The sequence below is a fragment of the Eleutherodactylus coqui genome, chromosome 11 (genome assembly GCF_035609145.1).
Source record: "Eleutherodactylus coqui strain aEleCoq1 chromosome 11, aEleCoq1.hap1, whole genome shotgun sequence".
NCBI classification, from domain to species: Eukaryota; Metazoa; Chordata; class Amphibia; order Anura; family Eleutherodactylidae; genus Eleutherodactylus; species Eleutherodactylus coqui.
Window position 1 is genome coordinate 95,309,430 of NC_089847.1, and position 15,253 is coordinate 95,324,682.

The following is a 15,253-nucleotide window of genomic DNA, read 5'->3' on the forward strand; positions in this document are numbered from 1 at the left end:
GTAGTAATTGGAGTAAGTACGAGGGAGGAGCGCACAGAGGATTCGGAGGAAGAGCAGCAGGACGATGAGGTGACTGACCCCACCTGGTTTGCTACGCCTACTGAGGACAGGTCTTCAGAGGGGGAGGCAAGTGCAGCAGCAGGGCAGGTTGGAAGAGGCAGTGCGGTGGCCAGGGGTAGAGGCAGGGCCAGACCGAATAATCCACCAACTGTTTCCCAAAGCGCCCCCTCGCGCCATGCCACCCTGCAGAGGCCGAGGAGCTCAGAGGTCTGGCAATTTTTCACTGAGAGTGCAACCTTTGTCACGCCAAGATCAGCCGGGGAGTCACCACCACCAGCCTCACCACCACCAGCAAGCGCAGACATATGATGGCCAAGCACCCCACAAGGTGGAACGAAGGCCGTTCATCGCCTCTGGTTTGCACCGCTGCCTCTCCCCCTGTGCCCCAACCTGCCACTGAGATCCAACCCCCCTCTCAGGACACAGGCACTACCGTCTCCTGGCCTGCATCCACACCCTCACCTCCGCTGTCCTCGGCCCCATCCACCAATGTTTCTCAGCGCACCGTCCAGCCGTCGCTAGCGCAAGTGTTGGAGCGCAAGCGCAAGTACGCCGCCACGCACCCGCACGCTCAAGCGTTAAACGTGCACATAGCCAAATTTATCAGCCTGGAGATGCTGCCGTATAGGGTTGTGGAAACGGAGGCTTTCAAAGGTATGATGGCGGTGGCGGCCCCGCGCTACTCAGTTCCCAGTCGCCACTACTTTTCCCGATGTGCCGTCCCAGCCCTGCACGACCACGTCTCCCGCAACATTGTACGCGCCCTCACCAACGCGGTTACTGCCAAGGTCCACTTAACAACGGACACGTGGACAAGCACAGGCGGGCAGGGCCACTATATCTCCCTGACGGCACATTGGGTGAATTTAGTGGAGGCTGGGACAGAGTCAGAGCCTGGGACCGCTCACGTCCTACCCACCCCCAGAATTGCGGGCCCCAGCTCGGTGGTGGTATCTGCGGTGGTATATGCTTCCTCCACTAAACCACCCTCCTCCTCCTCCTCCTACGCAACCTCTGTCTCGCAATCAAGATGTGTCAGCAGCAGCACGTCGCCAGCAGTCGGTGTCGCGCGGCACGGCAGCACAGCGGTGGGCAAGCATCAGCAGGCCGTGCTGAAACTACTCAGCTTAGGAGAGAAGAGGCACACAGCCCACGAACTGCTGCAGGGTCTGACAGAGCAGACCGACCGCTGGCTTGCGCCGCTGAGCCTCCAACCGGGCATGGTCGTGTGTGACAACGGCCGTAACCTGGTGGCGGCTCGGCAGCCTCACGCAAGTGTAATGCCTGGCCCACGTCTTTAATTTGGTGGTTCAGCGCTTTCTGAAAAGCTACCCATGCTTGTCAGACCTGCTCGGAAAGGTGCGCCGGCTCTGCGCACATTTCCGCAAGTCCCACACGGACGCTGCCACCCTGCGCACCCTGCAACATCGGTTTCATCTGCCAGTGCACCGACTGCTGTGCGACGTGCCCACATGGTGGAACTCTATGCTCCACATGTTGGCCAGGCTCTATGAGCAGCGTAGAGCTATAGTGGAATACCAACTCCAACATGGGCGGCGCAGTGGGAGTCAGCCTCCTCAATTCTTTACAGAAGAGTGGGCCTGGTTGGCAGACATCTGCCAGGTCCTTGGAAACTTTGAGGAGTCTACCCAGATGGTGAGCGGCGATGCTGCAATCATTAGCGTCACCATTCCTCTGCTATGCCTCTTGAGAAGTTCCCTGCAAAGCATAAAGGCAGACGCTTTGCGCTCAGAAACAGAGGCGGGGGAAGACAGTATGTCGCTGGATAGTCAGAGCACCCTCCTGTCTATATCTCAGTGCGTTGAGGAGGAGGAGGAGGAGCATGAGGAGGATGAGGAGGAGGGGGAAGAGACAGCTTGGCCCACTGCTGAGGGTACCCATGCTGCTTGCCTGTCATCCTTTCAGCGTGTATGGCCTGAGGAGGAGGAGGAGAAGGAGGAGGATCCTGAAAGTGATCTTCCTAGTGAGGACAGCCATGTGTTGCGTACAGGTACCCTGGCACACATGGCTGACTTCATGTTAGGATGCCTTTCTCGTGACCCTCGCGTTACACGCATTCTGGCCACTACGGATTACTGGGTGTACACACTGCTCGACCCACGGTATAAGGAGAACCTTTCCACTCTCATACCCGAAGAGGAAAGGGGTTTGAGAGTGATGCTATACCACAGGACCCTGGCGGACAAACTGATGGTAAAATTCCCATCCGACAACGCTAGTGGCCGAAGGCGCAGTTCAGAGGGCCAGGTAGCAGGGGAGGCGCAGAGATCAGGCAGCATGTACAGCACAGGCAGGGGAACACTCTCTAAGGCCTTTGACAGCTTTCTGGCTCCCCAGCAAGACTGTGTCACCGCTCCCCAGTCAAGGCTGAGTCGGCGGGAGCACTGTAAAAGGATGGTGAGGGAGTACGTAGCCGATCGCACGACCGTCCTCCGTGACGCCTCTGCCCCCTACAACTACTGGGTGTCGAAGCTGGACATGTGGCCTGAACTCGCGCTGTATGCCCTGGAGGTGCTTGCTTGTCCTGCGGCTAGCGTCTTGTCAGAGAGGGTGTTTAGTGCGGCTGGGGGAATCATCACAGATAAGCGTTCCCGCCCCTCAACCGACAGTGCCGACAGGCTTACACTCATCAAGATGAACAAAGCCTGGATTTCCCCAGACTTCTCTTCTCCACCAGCGGACAGCAGCGATACCTACACAATACGTAGGCTGCACCCGTGGATGGAAGCACCGTTCTCTACCACCATCAGAAACGCTCTTTTCTCCTTAGGGAGAGCAACTATATACTATAAACTAAGTGAGGAGACTCAAATGGCCACGCACGCTCCTCTGGGTAATATGCAAATAAGGGAGATGGAATAAATCCTCCACAGTGCCACCTATTGAAAGGCAGCATTCCTTCGAGTCAAAGTGGGACTTTTTATACAAGTCTTATTACAATGACTGGGAATCAAAAGCAAAGCCAGACTCCATGTACATACAGCTGTTTCCGGGTTATTGCCCAACATCAGTGTACAGTAGGAGTCTGGCTTTTGCTAGTGAGAGGCCTGGGACAGGGGTCAGAAACGCTCTTTTCTCCTTAGGGAGAGCAACTATATACTATAAACTAAGTGAGGAGACTCAAATGGCCACGCACGCTCCTCTGGGTAATATGCAAATAAGGGAGATGGAATAAATCCTCCACAGTGCCACCTATTGAAAGGCAGCATTCCTTCGAGTCAAAGTGGGACTTTTTATACAAGTCTTATTACAATGACTGGGAATCAAAAGCAAAGAAAGAATCCATGTACATACAGCTGTTTCCGGGTTATTGCCCATTATCAGTGTACAGTAGGAGTCTGGCTTTTGCTAGTGAGATTCCCAGTCATTGTAATAAGACTTGTATAAAAAGTCCCACTTTGACTCGAAGGAATGCTGCCTTTCAATAGGTGGCACTGTGGAGGATTTATTCCATCTCCCTTATTTGCCTATCACCATCAAAGATGGGGACCTTTTAGCTTCATCAATCTGTGTATAATATTCATCCTCCTCCTCCTGCTCCTCCTCCTGAAACCTGACGTAATCACGCCGAACGGGCAATTTTTCTTAGGCCCACAAGGCTCAGTCATATAATTTTTGTAAACAATTTTTATACGTTTCAATGCTCATTAAAGCGTTGAAAGTTTCACCTGAACCAATTTTTATTTTAACTGGGCTGCCTCCAGGCCTAGTTACCAATTAAGCCACATTAACCAAAGTGATTAATGGGTTTCACCTGCCCTCTTGGTTGGGCATGGGCAATTTTTCTGACGTACATTAGTACTGTTGGTACATCAATTTTTTGGGCCTTCGCCTACAGTGTAATCCAATTAATTTTTTGCCCACCTGCATTAAAGCTGACGTTACATCAGCTGTGCTGGGCACTGCAATGGGATATATTTATGTACCGCCGGTGGCTTCCTGGCCCCCACCCATGCTGTGGGTCCACATGGACTTCACAATAGGGAGTTGTACCTGCCTGTGTCTATGAATTAAAAACCCCGGTCAGGTTGGGGCATGCAGTGTGGGCCGAAGCCCACCTGCATTTAATCGGACCTCAGCTGTGATGGGCACTGCAATGGGATACATTAATGTATAGCCGGTGGGTTCCAGGGAGCCACCCATGCTGTGGGTGCACACAGAATTCCCATTGCGGAGTTGTACCTGCCTGTGACTATTTATAAAAAACCGCGGTCTGACTGGGGCATGCAGACACCTTGACAGAATGAATCGTGTGTGGCACATAGGTTCCCCATTGCTATGCCCACGTGTGCAGCTCCTGATGGCGGTGGCACAGGATTATATTTGTCATTGCTTCTGTACAGCATTGTGGGCTATCGCCCCGCCCCTTTTAAAGAGGGTCGCTGCCTAGCCGTGCCAACCCTCTGCAGTGTGTGCCTGCGGTTCCTCCTCATGGCAGACGCACTTATAAATAGACATGAGGGTGGTGTGGCATGAGTGCAGCTGAAGGCTGCTCAGGGACACTTTGGTGTGCGCTGTGGACACTGCGTCGGGGGGGGGGGGTTGGGCAGCATGTAACCCAGGAGAAGTGGCAGCAGAGTGTCATGCAGGCAGTGATTGTGCTTTGTTGGAGGTAGTGTGGTGCTTAGCTAAGGTATGCATTGCTAATGAGGGAATTGTTGGAAGGGGGGGGCCCCACTCTTGCTGCTATTGTGGCTTAATAGTGGGACCTGGGAACTTGAGATGCAGCCCAACATGTAGCCCCTCGCCTGCCCTATCCGTTGCTGTGTCGTTCCCATCACTTTCTTGAATTGCCCCGATTTTCACAAATGAAAACCTTAGCGAGCATCGGCGATATACAAAAATGCTCGGGTCGCCCATTGACTTCAATGGGGTTCGTTACTCGAAACGAACCCTCGAGCATCGCGATAATTTCGTCCCGAGTAACGAGCACCCGAGCATTTTGGTGCTCGCTCATCTCTAGTCTAAAGTAATTTTGTTTCAGTAGAACTACAGAGGGTCCAGTTTTTGAGTTTTTGTAACCTTGAAACAGAGGTAACCTGCAGCTACATTGTGGCCATGTGAAACTTACTTTACTGGTACATAGATTTTTTTTCTACTTTTCGTTATCGTATAGAATTTGCAATTACTATTTCAACAAGGATACAAAAGGCTGCTATCAAATTATAGTCAATGTTGGGTTGCCATTGGTGCTGCTGAACCAGCTATTAAATGTGGGGGTGCAGTTCCTTTGCAACATGGGTTCCCTACGTCTAATATTACATTTATATGAAATATCAGAAACTGTTTAGTGTAACAAATCTGGGAGACATCTGGAGAAAATACTTCTTCACAATCATATAATTAACATCAGATACCCAACCACCACCAAGTCACATCTCAGCTTTGCCCAATTAACCAGAAACGTCTAGTCTGTGTGCAGCACTTACACAACTTGGATGCTGTTGTTGGAGCAGAGGCGCACATATTTTCTGGTGACATTACGGAGTACAATTAGAGTTTTAGAATGAAAGCAATTAATGACTTATAGTCCCTGTCTAATATTTCCAAATTTATTGCTCTAGACTAGCCCATGCACAGTTCTGCGCACAGTGTTATTCAATGGAGGTTGCCGATAGTGGATCTGGTCATATGCTTCTCCATCAATGGCCATGTTGGGACTGGTTCGCAGTGAAGACTTGCGAGCAGACTGTAATTAATGAAGGTGCAGTGCTTCTCAGCCGGGAATATCAAAGCTGAAGCTGTAAATCTACATCCTTGAGTGGCATATTATGCATTTGGGAATGTTAATGGTTATTCCAGGACTTTTATCTCTTGTACTAATGATGACCTATCCTCAGTCTGCTGCTCGGGCCCCCCAGCAATCAGCTGATCTTAGCCTGTGCATTCATTGCGGAAGCGTAGTAGAAGGCATAGCCCCCATTGCAATCAGTTGATTTCCCATTGATGGTTGTAAATGTTTTAAGAACTGTCAAGCTGAGGATTCAGCTTGAACTGTTCACTGTCCACGTTGGTCTTCCACGTATTGTGGACATGGCAACAGTCAAACTGGTAAGCACTTGATATGAAAGTCACTCAGCAACACTTAACTCTCCCTAGTCACAACAGCACAACAGCGCCGCTAGACTTAACATAAGAACTTTGACCTGGGCTGATGGGTCACTCAATGTATCAAACTCAAATTTTATGATTTTATGGTGGGGGTGAGGATGTCACAAATCTAATGACACCAAAATCACCCACCGAAGGTCATGCAAAGGGGTCAAAGTGCGGTGCAAGAAAAAGTTTGTGGGCTTTTTTATATTAGATAAGATAAAAATAGAATATGATGATCAGAAGCCTATCTAGGGAGAGCAGGTTAGGCATGTGCCCCAAGTACTGCCGTGTTTCCCTGAAAATAAGACCCTGTCTTATAATAATTTTTGCTCCAAAAGAGAAGCTAGGTCTTATTTTCTGGGGAGGTCTTATTACACTTACCTAGCAGGCTCTGCCCACATGCCTGCCGCTGCTCTCCACATCTCCGAAATGCTCCCCACAGTCCTCGGACACTCATACAACATCACTTCTTGGTTACTGATAAATCCCAACTCCAGGAAGCGATGGCTGCGATTGGTTCTTTGAATGCTGCTCAGCCAATTAATGCAGTGCTGGATGAACCAATGTGATGGCTGTGATTGGTTTATCATGCACTGTATTGATTGACTGAGCAGAAGTGGAAAAAACAATCAACAGCCATCACATTGTAGAGGCGGGATTTATGAATTGGCTGAGACGTGGCCAATCACACCCATCACATATTTCATCCAGTGTTGCAGTGATTGGCTGAGCAGCAGTCGAAGAACCAATCATAGCCATCACTTCCTGGAAGTGGGATTTATGAATCCCGTAACCAGGAAGAGATGTTGTACGAGTGGGTGAAGACTGTGGAAACCGTTCTGAACCACGTCGAACCTCTAGAGAGCAGCGGGTGGGACCTGGACCAAGCCTGCTAGGTAGTGTATTTTATTTTTTTCATGTAGTGTAACTAGGGCTTATTTTCGATATAAGGCTTATACCTCAAGCCTCTGAAAATTAGACTAGGGCTTATTTTCAGTGTAGGTCTTCTTTTGGGGAAAACAAGCTGGATGCCAGGGTGATGCCAACAAGCCATACGTTATTCATAGTGCTAGAGCAACAAACTGAATCCTTGGAGTGAATGAAAGAATCTGAGTATATTAAATAAACACAAAGGCAATGTTATGTTCTCTTAATATGGTAAATTTGCTTTATTGATATGATGATATTACAAAAAAAGGTAAAATAGGTGCAGAATCTGGGCGGTTGTAAAGTTGCATATTATGCTGAGTGCACATAAAATTGGACAATCTATGACGAAGGTAACATAGCATTGCCAATAAACAATCCATGAAAAGCCAACAGTCCAATCAAAGCACATGAAACAACATATCCTTCATATAGTGCAGAGGCCACTTATTCCAACCACATGGACGTGGCTGTTCCAGTTCTGTAGAAGCCTCTAAATTGGTGAGCAGAACTGCTGCACTTTGGCTCTGTAACATGTAGACCCTTTGCATCGGTAATGGTTTTGCTATGTTTATCCAATAAGGCAGAAAGTGTATGATACAATATTGTGACAATGCTCTGAGTGATTTACCAGAATCTAAAAAAAATGCAAAGTTAAACGTTCGATAAACATAAACTGACGAGAGATACGGTTCTTCTGTGCATGAAGTATATGAAAGTCCAATAACTGTTTTGTAACTTAATGTATAGGATATGGTACAATACGGAGACATATGATTTAGAATGAGTGATGTGTCTAGAGAATGATGACGTTGGTGTTTTTCCATTCAGCTTGCTCGAAATAACATTTGCTGGCGGATCCAACGGACACCGATAACATATAGATTTAACAATCCCTGCAATAAGACACTGCCACGTAATGTGAGCAGCAGCCTCCCCAACAGTGAATGCATATGAACTTAATATGAAATATCAAACCTGAAGAAAAGACATCATTTGCATTGTGTTTACATAGTGAAACAAAAACTTCAGACAAAAAGCAGAGTTCTTACATTGAAATGGCTCAGACCTGCTACCCACACTTTTTTTTGCTTTTGCTTGTTTGTGTTTTGTTTGCTGTTTTTTTTTCTTATATTTATATGCTGTTTGTTATGCTGAAAAAAGGTTTGTGAAAGGCAGCGAGCGAAATGATTTTTAAAGTGTTTCTTGCTGTCTTTTTAAATTTTTTTTTAAACATTTTTTATGATTTTTTTCATAATTAATTTTTTTTTTACTCATTTTTTGGTAAAAAGCATTTACAAAGTTCTAAAAACTAATAGTATAAAATGTCATTAAATGTTTCTTTCTCCTTCCTGATTCATGTTGCACACCTTGAACTGCGATCACTTTTGATAAAACCCCTCTCCATTTTGCATCATCAATAAATAATTCTCTTCATTTTTTTTTTTTTACTTCCTCGTGTCCATCGTATTGCAATGTAATGTTTGCTTTACTTTTTTTTTTTATTATTATTTTATTATTTTTTTTACAAAATGTATCATGGCTCAACATTGCAAGGAAATAATATTAATATTATATAAAAATGATTACACAGTAAAAATACCTAATTACATCCTCCCATCTCCATTTCTGGAGCCCTCCCTAGTCCCAACCCCCATATCTCCTCCTTGATATGAAATATTGTACAATTCAAGTAGTCTTCCCATTGTTTTGTATGGTACAGACAAGACAGGAAATCATATAACAACCAATCACGTGGCAATGACATGTAGTTGGTTGATTAGTGGACAGATGTTTGAAGAACATCAAACATCAACATATTGCAGATTCCAAAGACCAATAACAAAATTATTACTTCTTACAAAAGGGTAAAACTTTTCAAAAACTTTATATATAGATATGGTCTAATAGAAGTAAAGGCTTTAAAGGTGTTACATTTTTGTAAAGGTTGCCAGAGAGCCTATAGCCTACAGACAATACGTTAAAGTTGTCTGAAGGTGGCCATTGAAATAAAACATGACTTTTGAAACATTAGCTCAGTGGTTTATTCAGCAGTTTAACCAACCCGTTCAAGATCATTGTGGTTTCTTGAAGGAAGAGATCCCTGAAAGCTATTTGTAGCAAATATTTGCCATGGATCTTTCTCATTTAAACAAAGTTCACAAAATTGTTCCCTCTGCTTTAAGGCGATTGACTAAATAAGAGTAATTGCACAAAGATATGAACTGCACTTGGCATTGGGATCAATACTCCTTACGAGTTACGTAACCCACCTGTGGATATGTACCTAGAGATACTTTATTTGCCTCTCTCACCTTCTCAACTGCTCCTTTTTATCCTACTGAGTTGGTATTCTTGAAGCAAGCAATGAAAATTAAGCTGATAGAAAAAAATGTATTTTCTCTCCCCCATATTAGTCAACCTGACTTCTGTAGTGATAATCAAGATTAGTTCATCCAATTAGAACCCTATAGTTGCACTTGGCCCTATCTTATAATATAGCTCTTGTATCTGAAAACTAACAGTAAGCCTTAATAGTGATGAGGGAACTTTTGAAAAGTGCAGTTCAGCCCAAATTAGTTTGAGTCGAACCAGTAGTTCACCAAAACCCTTAAAACTAGTGTATACTCTGAGTGTTATACGGGGCCTTTATGGCTAGTGTTCAGAGCTAGTGTTGAGCAGAGTAGAACCCTGTTTCGGGTCGAACTTGGCTAAGAACTCAGTTCAGGTTCATGCCAAGCTGAACTTCTAGCAAAGTTCGATCCAAAACGGGCTTCTACTGGTTGGGCTTGCTCAACATTAATCTTCAAGAAAAGTTCAAGTCTAACATGGCAGTGGAATTTGAGCAATGGTGTAGGGTGGTATAAACAGTGTTCCGTACTCACAAGGCTTAATGCACCAGATTTTAGCTTGAAGTCATGTTGTCAGTAGACACTAACCATTTTACATTGCAAGATGGACACAAATGTTTGTTAGGACTGTATAGAAAAACCTCTTGCAAGAATACACACTTAAACCTCATGAACTCTCATTAACTACACCAGGCAAATATTACTACCAAAGTAGAGTGTAACCAGTATGCAATAGCTGCATCCATTGGCTTGCGAGAAATCACTTGCGCATTATAAAGACCGAGGTGGTATTCAGGGCCACAATAGTCTGTTGGTGGTAGTGGTAGAATATTTACAGTAACACATGGTGATATAGCAAAGGCCTCATGTCCATCTTTATTCTAGATTAGATAAGGTAGACGCAACTAAATAATGGTAAGGCCACAGTTGATCCTGGGATGTATAGTTTTTGGCTGTTATCTAGTAGAGTACAACATAATTCATGATGCTCAACTAGTTGAGTGCAAAATCTTGGCCATACATCTCCTAAGAGTTGTAAATTGCACTATCCCTTGCATATAGTGAAAGCAGCCATTCCGAAGATCAGGAGACCCTTGCAATATACAGAGGGACCCCTGTCAACTAAGAGACCCTTGCTGTATACTGAAACTCAACTTTATATTTCATGTATTAGACAAGAATGTACTCCGTTGTGTCCCTTCTTCCTGGTGAAGTCATGCCTTTTTGGATGGTGGCTGTAATGCCTACTGTTACTCCATGTTGGCATCAAGAACACATCAACGGTATTCTATCTTCTGAAATTACCAGCAATATCATCTAGCTAACCTTTTATTGGTAAAATAGACAACAAGATGGGGGTGCGGATAAACTCTATAATTCAGATGTATACATTACACTGCCATGAACCAAAGATCATAATTCCATGAATGAAGTTGTTCTTCATTGTGTCTTAGCAAAATTCTTAATGCTCTTCATACAGCTTCCAAAACTGTCAGACAAACTATCATTTGTCTGGCAATTGTTTCCACCGACTCCCTCATACACATATATGTTCATGTGTTTTGGGAGGTAAGCCACAGCCAGACACATCTGGCACAAGCTTACCTCCTGGGGAAGAAAAGGATCAGGATTTACAATCCTTGATCCTCCTTTTCCTGGACATTATTTGTAAGGGCAAAATTGAGCTGCCACCATACACATCAGAGGGTCGTCCGGCCCAGGGGGTTCGGTCGACTAGACTCTAATAGGTATGTGGGCCTTTAAGGATCAATGCTAAAGGAAGTATAGAATGTGTAGTGCAATCAGCAATGCAGTAATACAAACTGTATAGATAATCAGGGTGCTTAATTTTTTTTAATTTTATGAGCAAGTGCTTAGAGAATAGGTGAATGAATGAATGAATGAAGTGAAGAATTAGATAAAGAGAGATGATGATTCTACTAATATTGGTGTGTACACATTAGAAAATAATAACTATTTACTAGTTAAGTAGGTGCTGTGCTTTTTACATTATATTTAGTTGCTTTCTAGATATATAATCGATTAAAGGGGTTGCACGGGGTTAAAAAAAAAAAAGATCCGCTTTCACTGGAATGGAACTAAACTGCAATATCACACGGCTTATGGACAAAAGTTTAGGCTGTTTCTGGAAATAAAAAAACAGACCTTTTTTTATAAACTTGGTCAATTTGGAGTAAAATCAGTTTTTACCCTTTTTTGTGTGTTTTAATTACAGCAATGTGACCACATCCTGTTTCTTAATCAATGTGGACCGATCCGATTTTGATTGAACCTGCGTTATTTCTTATTTACATTCTTTCCCGACTACGAGGAAATTTGGTTGGTTTACTTTAAGAATAACCTATGGAAGGAGGATGATCTTTACTGTCGTACAAAAAAAAAAAATTCAAAAATATTCAGTGCTGTATGTAATATAACCTAAATTAAAAGTCCATATGGCTGTTTTAATAGGTTGAGGTGGTAGCTCTATAAACCATGTAGAATCAACAGTCTATAGAATGTACTAAAGAAATCAGTTCGGTATGGGTGTGACTAACAGCAAATATAATGGTATATAGTAATTCCCTTTTCCCTACGTCTGTGATTGGCCATCCAACAGCATTCCGTATTCTCATGAATGTCGGTGAATGGCTTCATTTTAAGTAACACCCTCTACACAATTCCGAGGAGGGAAAAAGATACTTTTCTTAAAACGAAAAGCATTTTTTTTTCAAGTTCAATAGATAATCTACTATGTTCATTCTATGGCAAGGATTCATTCATCTATGCAAGCCAACACTGAATGATTTCAGTATTCTATGAACCCTACTCTAAATCTGAAATGTCTGTCCAGCTCTTCCCCTCATTATAACTTTAGCACCAAAAGGGCATCATATTTAAAATATCACGCCCCCTTCTTTCATTGCTATACAAAAAAAAATCCCATAAAAATAGTGCTTGACTTTTTTTTACCTTTTTGCAAAAAAAAAGTAATAGAATATATAGATATATTATACATATATAAAATCATTGTAATCTGTGGCATATGTGCAAAGCAGACAGAGCTCCAACTCAGACTAAAAAAAAAAAACAAAAAAAACATTCTGCCTACTTCCCCTTCGTTTTTTTTTTCTTAGTTCTCAATGATTAAAAGGTGCAAAATACATTTGGAATCTTGCTCTTGGCCCCCCCAAGGATACCAAAGACTGCAACACACCGCCATGTATAATGTTGCAAAGCTTGGTGACACAGAGGAGTCAAGTAAAAGAGAAACCCCAAAACCTTGCATGTCCTTGGAATTTCAGACATAAAAAAAGGTGCAATTTTGGACACTGACACTAAATGCTACAGGAAAATAAAGAAGACGTTAAGTAGTGTAGAAACCAGGCAGAAGAAATGGAAGAAAAAGTTCCCTTTCCGCACTGATTTTGCCCTTTCCAACCCTAAGGTAATTACCGGGATGGAATTTTTACGATACTCCCGTTGGTAGAATACTTTTGTTTCTTTCCTCAGTGGCACATTTAGGCTTCGATGTACCACAAACAAACATTTTTTGCATATTTGTGTGCGTGTATAGACGACTGCTTTTGCATCTTTGCATACATGTTCACATACACACACGTAAGATTCTAGTTTGAAATGCAGAAAAACAAAAATAAACATAGATAAGGACACAAAAACCCAAAGAAATGTTTCCCACCAAAAACAATGTTGTTCCTGCTTTGGCGTCTCTCATTTTGCCCATTTTTGTCTCTTTTGTGAGGTGCCACATGGAGTTTTTAGGCTTCACTTCTGCTGATTAGCCTGTTCTTCCTCCCATTCAGAGATATCAGAAGAAAAACAAATCAAATTCTAGAAACAGAAAATGAAGGCAGTGGAATGTCCTTTAGTAGTGATTTCCGGCTCATTTGTGAGATAGATCTGAGCTTTGATGAATAAGGTGAGGCTGCTTCACGGGTAACGTAGTCAGTGGACGATGTGATAAAACCTGCTGGGAGTCTTCAATTTGTTGCATGCGCCACCGGTACTGGCGAGCACGGACAATAGCAGGAACTCCTCTTCGTAGACGTTGAGTGGATTTTCTTTGCCAAATGTCATATTTGGTGTACTTGTGAGCATGCTTGTGATAGCTTTCCTACAAGTTAGAAGAGACACCACAGTCAAACCATAAATTAGACATACTCCAAAAACAAGAAGAAGTAAAAAATAAGACACAATTCTTGATTTGAACCCCAAACATTTTAAAATATAAATTTCTACAGATTCAGGACAAATTCTTTGGCAAACAATATTGCGTATTACCAGGGGTGTAGCTAAAGGCTCATGGGCCAGGGTGCAAAACTTTATCTTGGGCCTCCCCCAACTTCTCTTAATGCAGAGGTGTAACTTGAAGCTCCTGGGCCCCAATGCAAAACCTGTAACAGCGCCCCAACTATAATGCTTTATTCATGGTACTGGGCTCCCTCTATGGAGAGGAAAGGCCTTATGGGCCCCCTAAGGCTCCTGGGCCCAGGTGCAACCGCATCCCCCGCATCCCCTACAGTTATGGCAGTACTTATTGCGTGAACTTGAGTGTTACTTTCTCCTTCCTTCATGATCCTGACCTTAAAAGACAATCTTCAGTCAAAAACTAAAATGTCATCTTTTATTTAAGATTTACCTTTCCTTTTCATCCCTTCTTAGTTTGAGGGTCTTATTTCTGAGATAAGATCTGCACTTAGGTTATCCAAGGTAAAAAAGACATTTTTGGAAAAGTGCTCACTGTGATGAAAAAGCTTAAAAGAGGACATACTCATCTCAACAGATCGCCCTGTTGCCCCCGTTCCAATGCTGGGCAGTTCTCCACTACTCACTACTTCCTGCTGCAGCTATGACATTACTTACACCAGGGTTATGTGAACGCAGCAACCAATCATTAGCTGCAGCAGTCATTCATGTACCACCGTTAAGATATCATTGCTGTTGCAAAAGGAACTGGATACAACAGGCATTAGCATGATCAAATCAGAAGAGTCAGGGTTCGGAGAAGATAGAATATGTCCTTTTATGTTTTTCCACCATAGCAAGTCTTCTTTAAAAAAAAAACACGTTGCCTTTACTTTTTAGGAGCGCTCTAACTGACCAATGGGCTGCAGTCTCCCTGTAGCCATGGACCTTTAAGCATCGCCCTTCATTGCTGCACCTGACATAAACATTCTGCAGACATGTCAATGGTTAATAAAGCCTTTGGTCATACTAACTAAGCCCTCATCATTTGCCCAGTTTCACATAGACTGCTGGATTCTACTGTTTACTTCTACTCAGCAGATTTCCTGATCAGATTAAGATAACAGAAAACCTGACACCTTCACACTCACCTTGTTTAGAGATGGCATCGCGGTGGCAGGTGCAGTGGATAGATCTCTCTCATTTTTCACCGGCTTCGCACAGTATGTCTCCAATAAATCTAGGTCACAACTTCGGAAGCAACATTCCTCAACAATCCCTCGGCTAGACCTGCGATTGGAGCGTACAGTGTTCTTTTCTGGGAGAAGACAAAAATGGTTTATTAACATTTAGAAATAAGACGGTATGCTTATATTTTTTTAAATTCCCTATTATGTTGACGGCAGAGGTGTAACTTGAAGCTCCTGGGCCCCAATGCAAAACCTGGAACGGGGACCCAACTATAATGCTTTATCCATAGTACTGGGCTTCCTATATGGAGAAGAGAGGCCTTATGGGCCCCCCAAGGCTCCTGGGCCCGGGTGCAACCGCATCCCCTGCACCCCCTATAGTTACGCCCCTGGTTGACGGGT

At 43.8% G+C, this 15,253-nt stretch overlaps 1 protein-coding gene across 1 annotated transcript in view; it reads right to left on the minus strand.

The window, feature by feature from the left end:
• Window positions 1-7,317: 7,317 nt before the first annotated feature.
• Window positions 7,318-15,253, minus strand: part of IGF2 (insulin like growth factor 2) — a 47,280-nt gene continuing 39,344 nt past the window's right edge. The window contains exons 3-4 of the mRNA XM_066583080.1: window positions 14,813-14,979; window positions 7,318-13,590 (exon numbers count right to left, since the gene is read on the minus strand). Of these exons, the coding sequence (XP_066439177.1) occupies window positions 13,360-13,590; window positions 14,813-14,979 (398 nt within the window). The 3' untranslated portion in view covers window positions 7,318-13,359. The remainder of the gene's footprint in view (window positions 13,591-14,812; window positions 14,980-15,253) is intronic.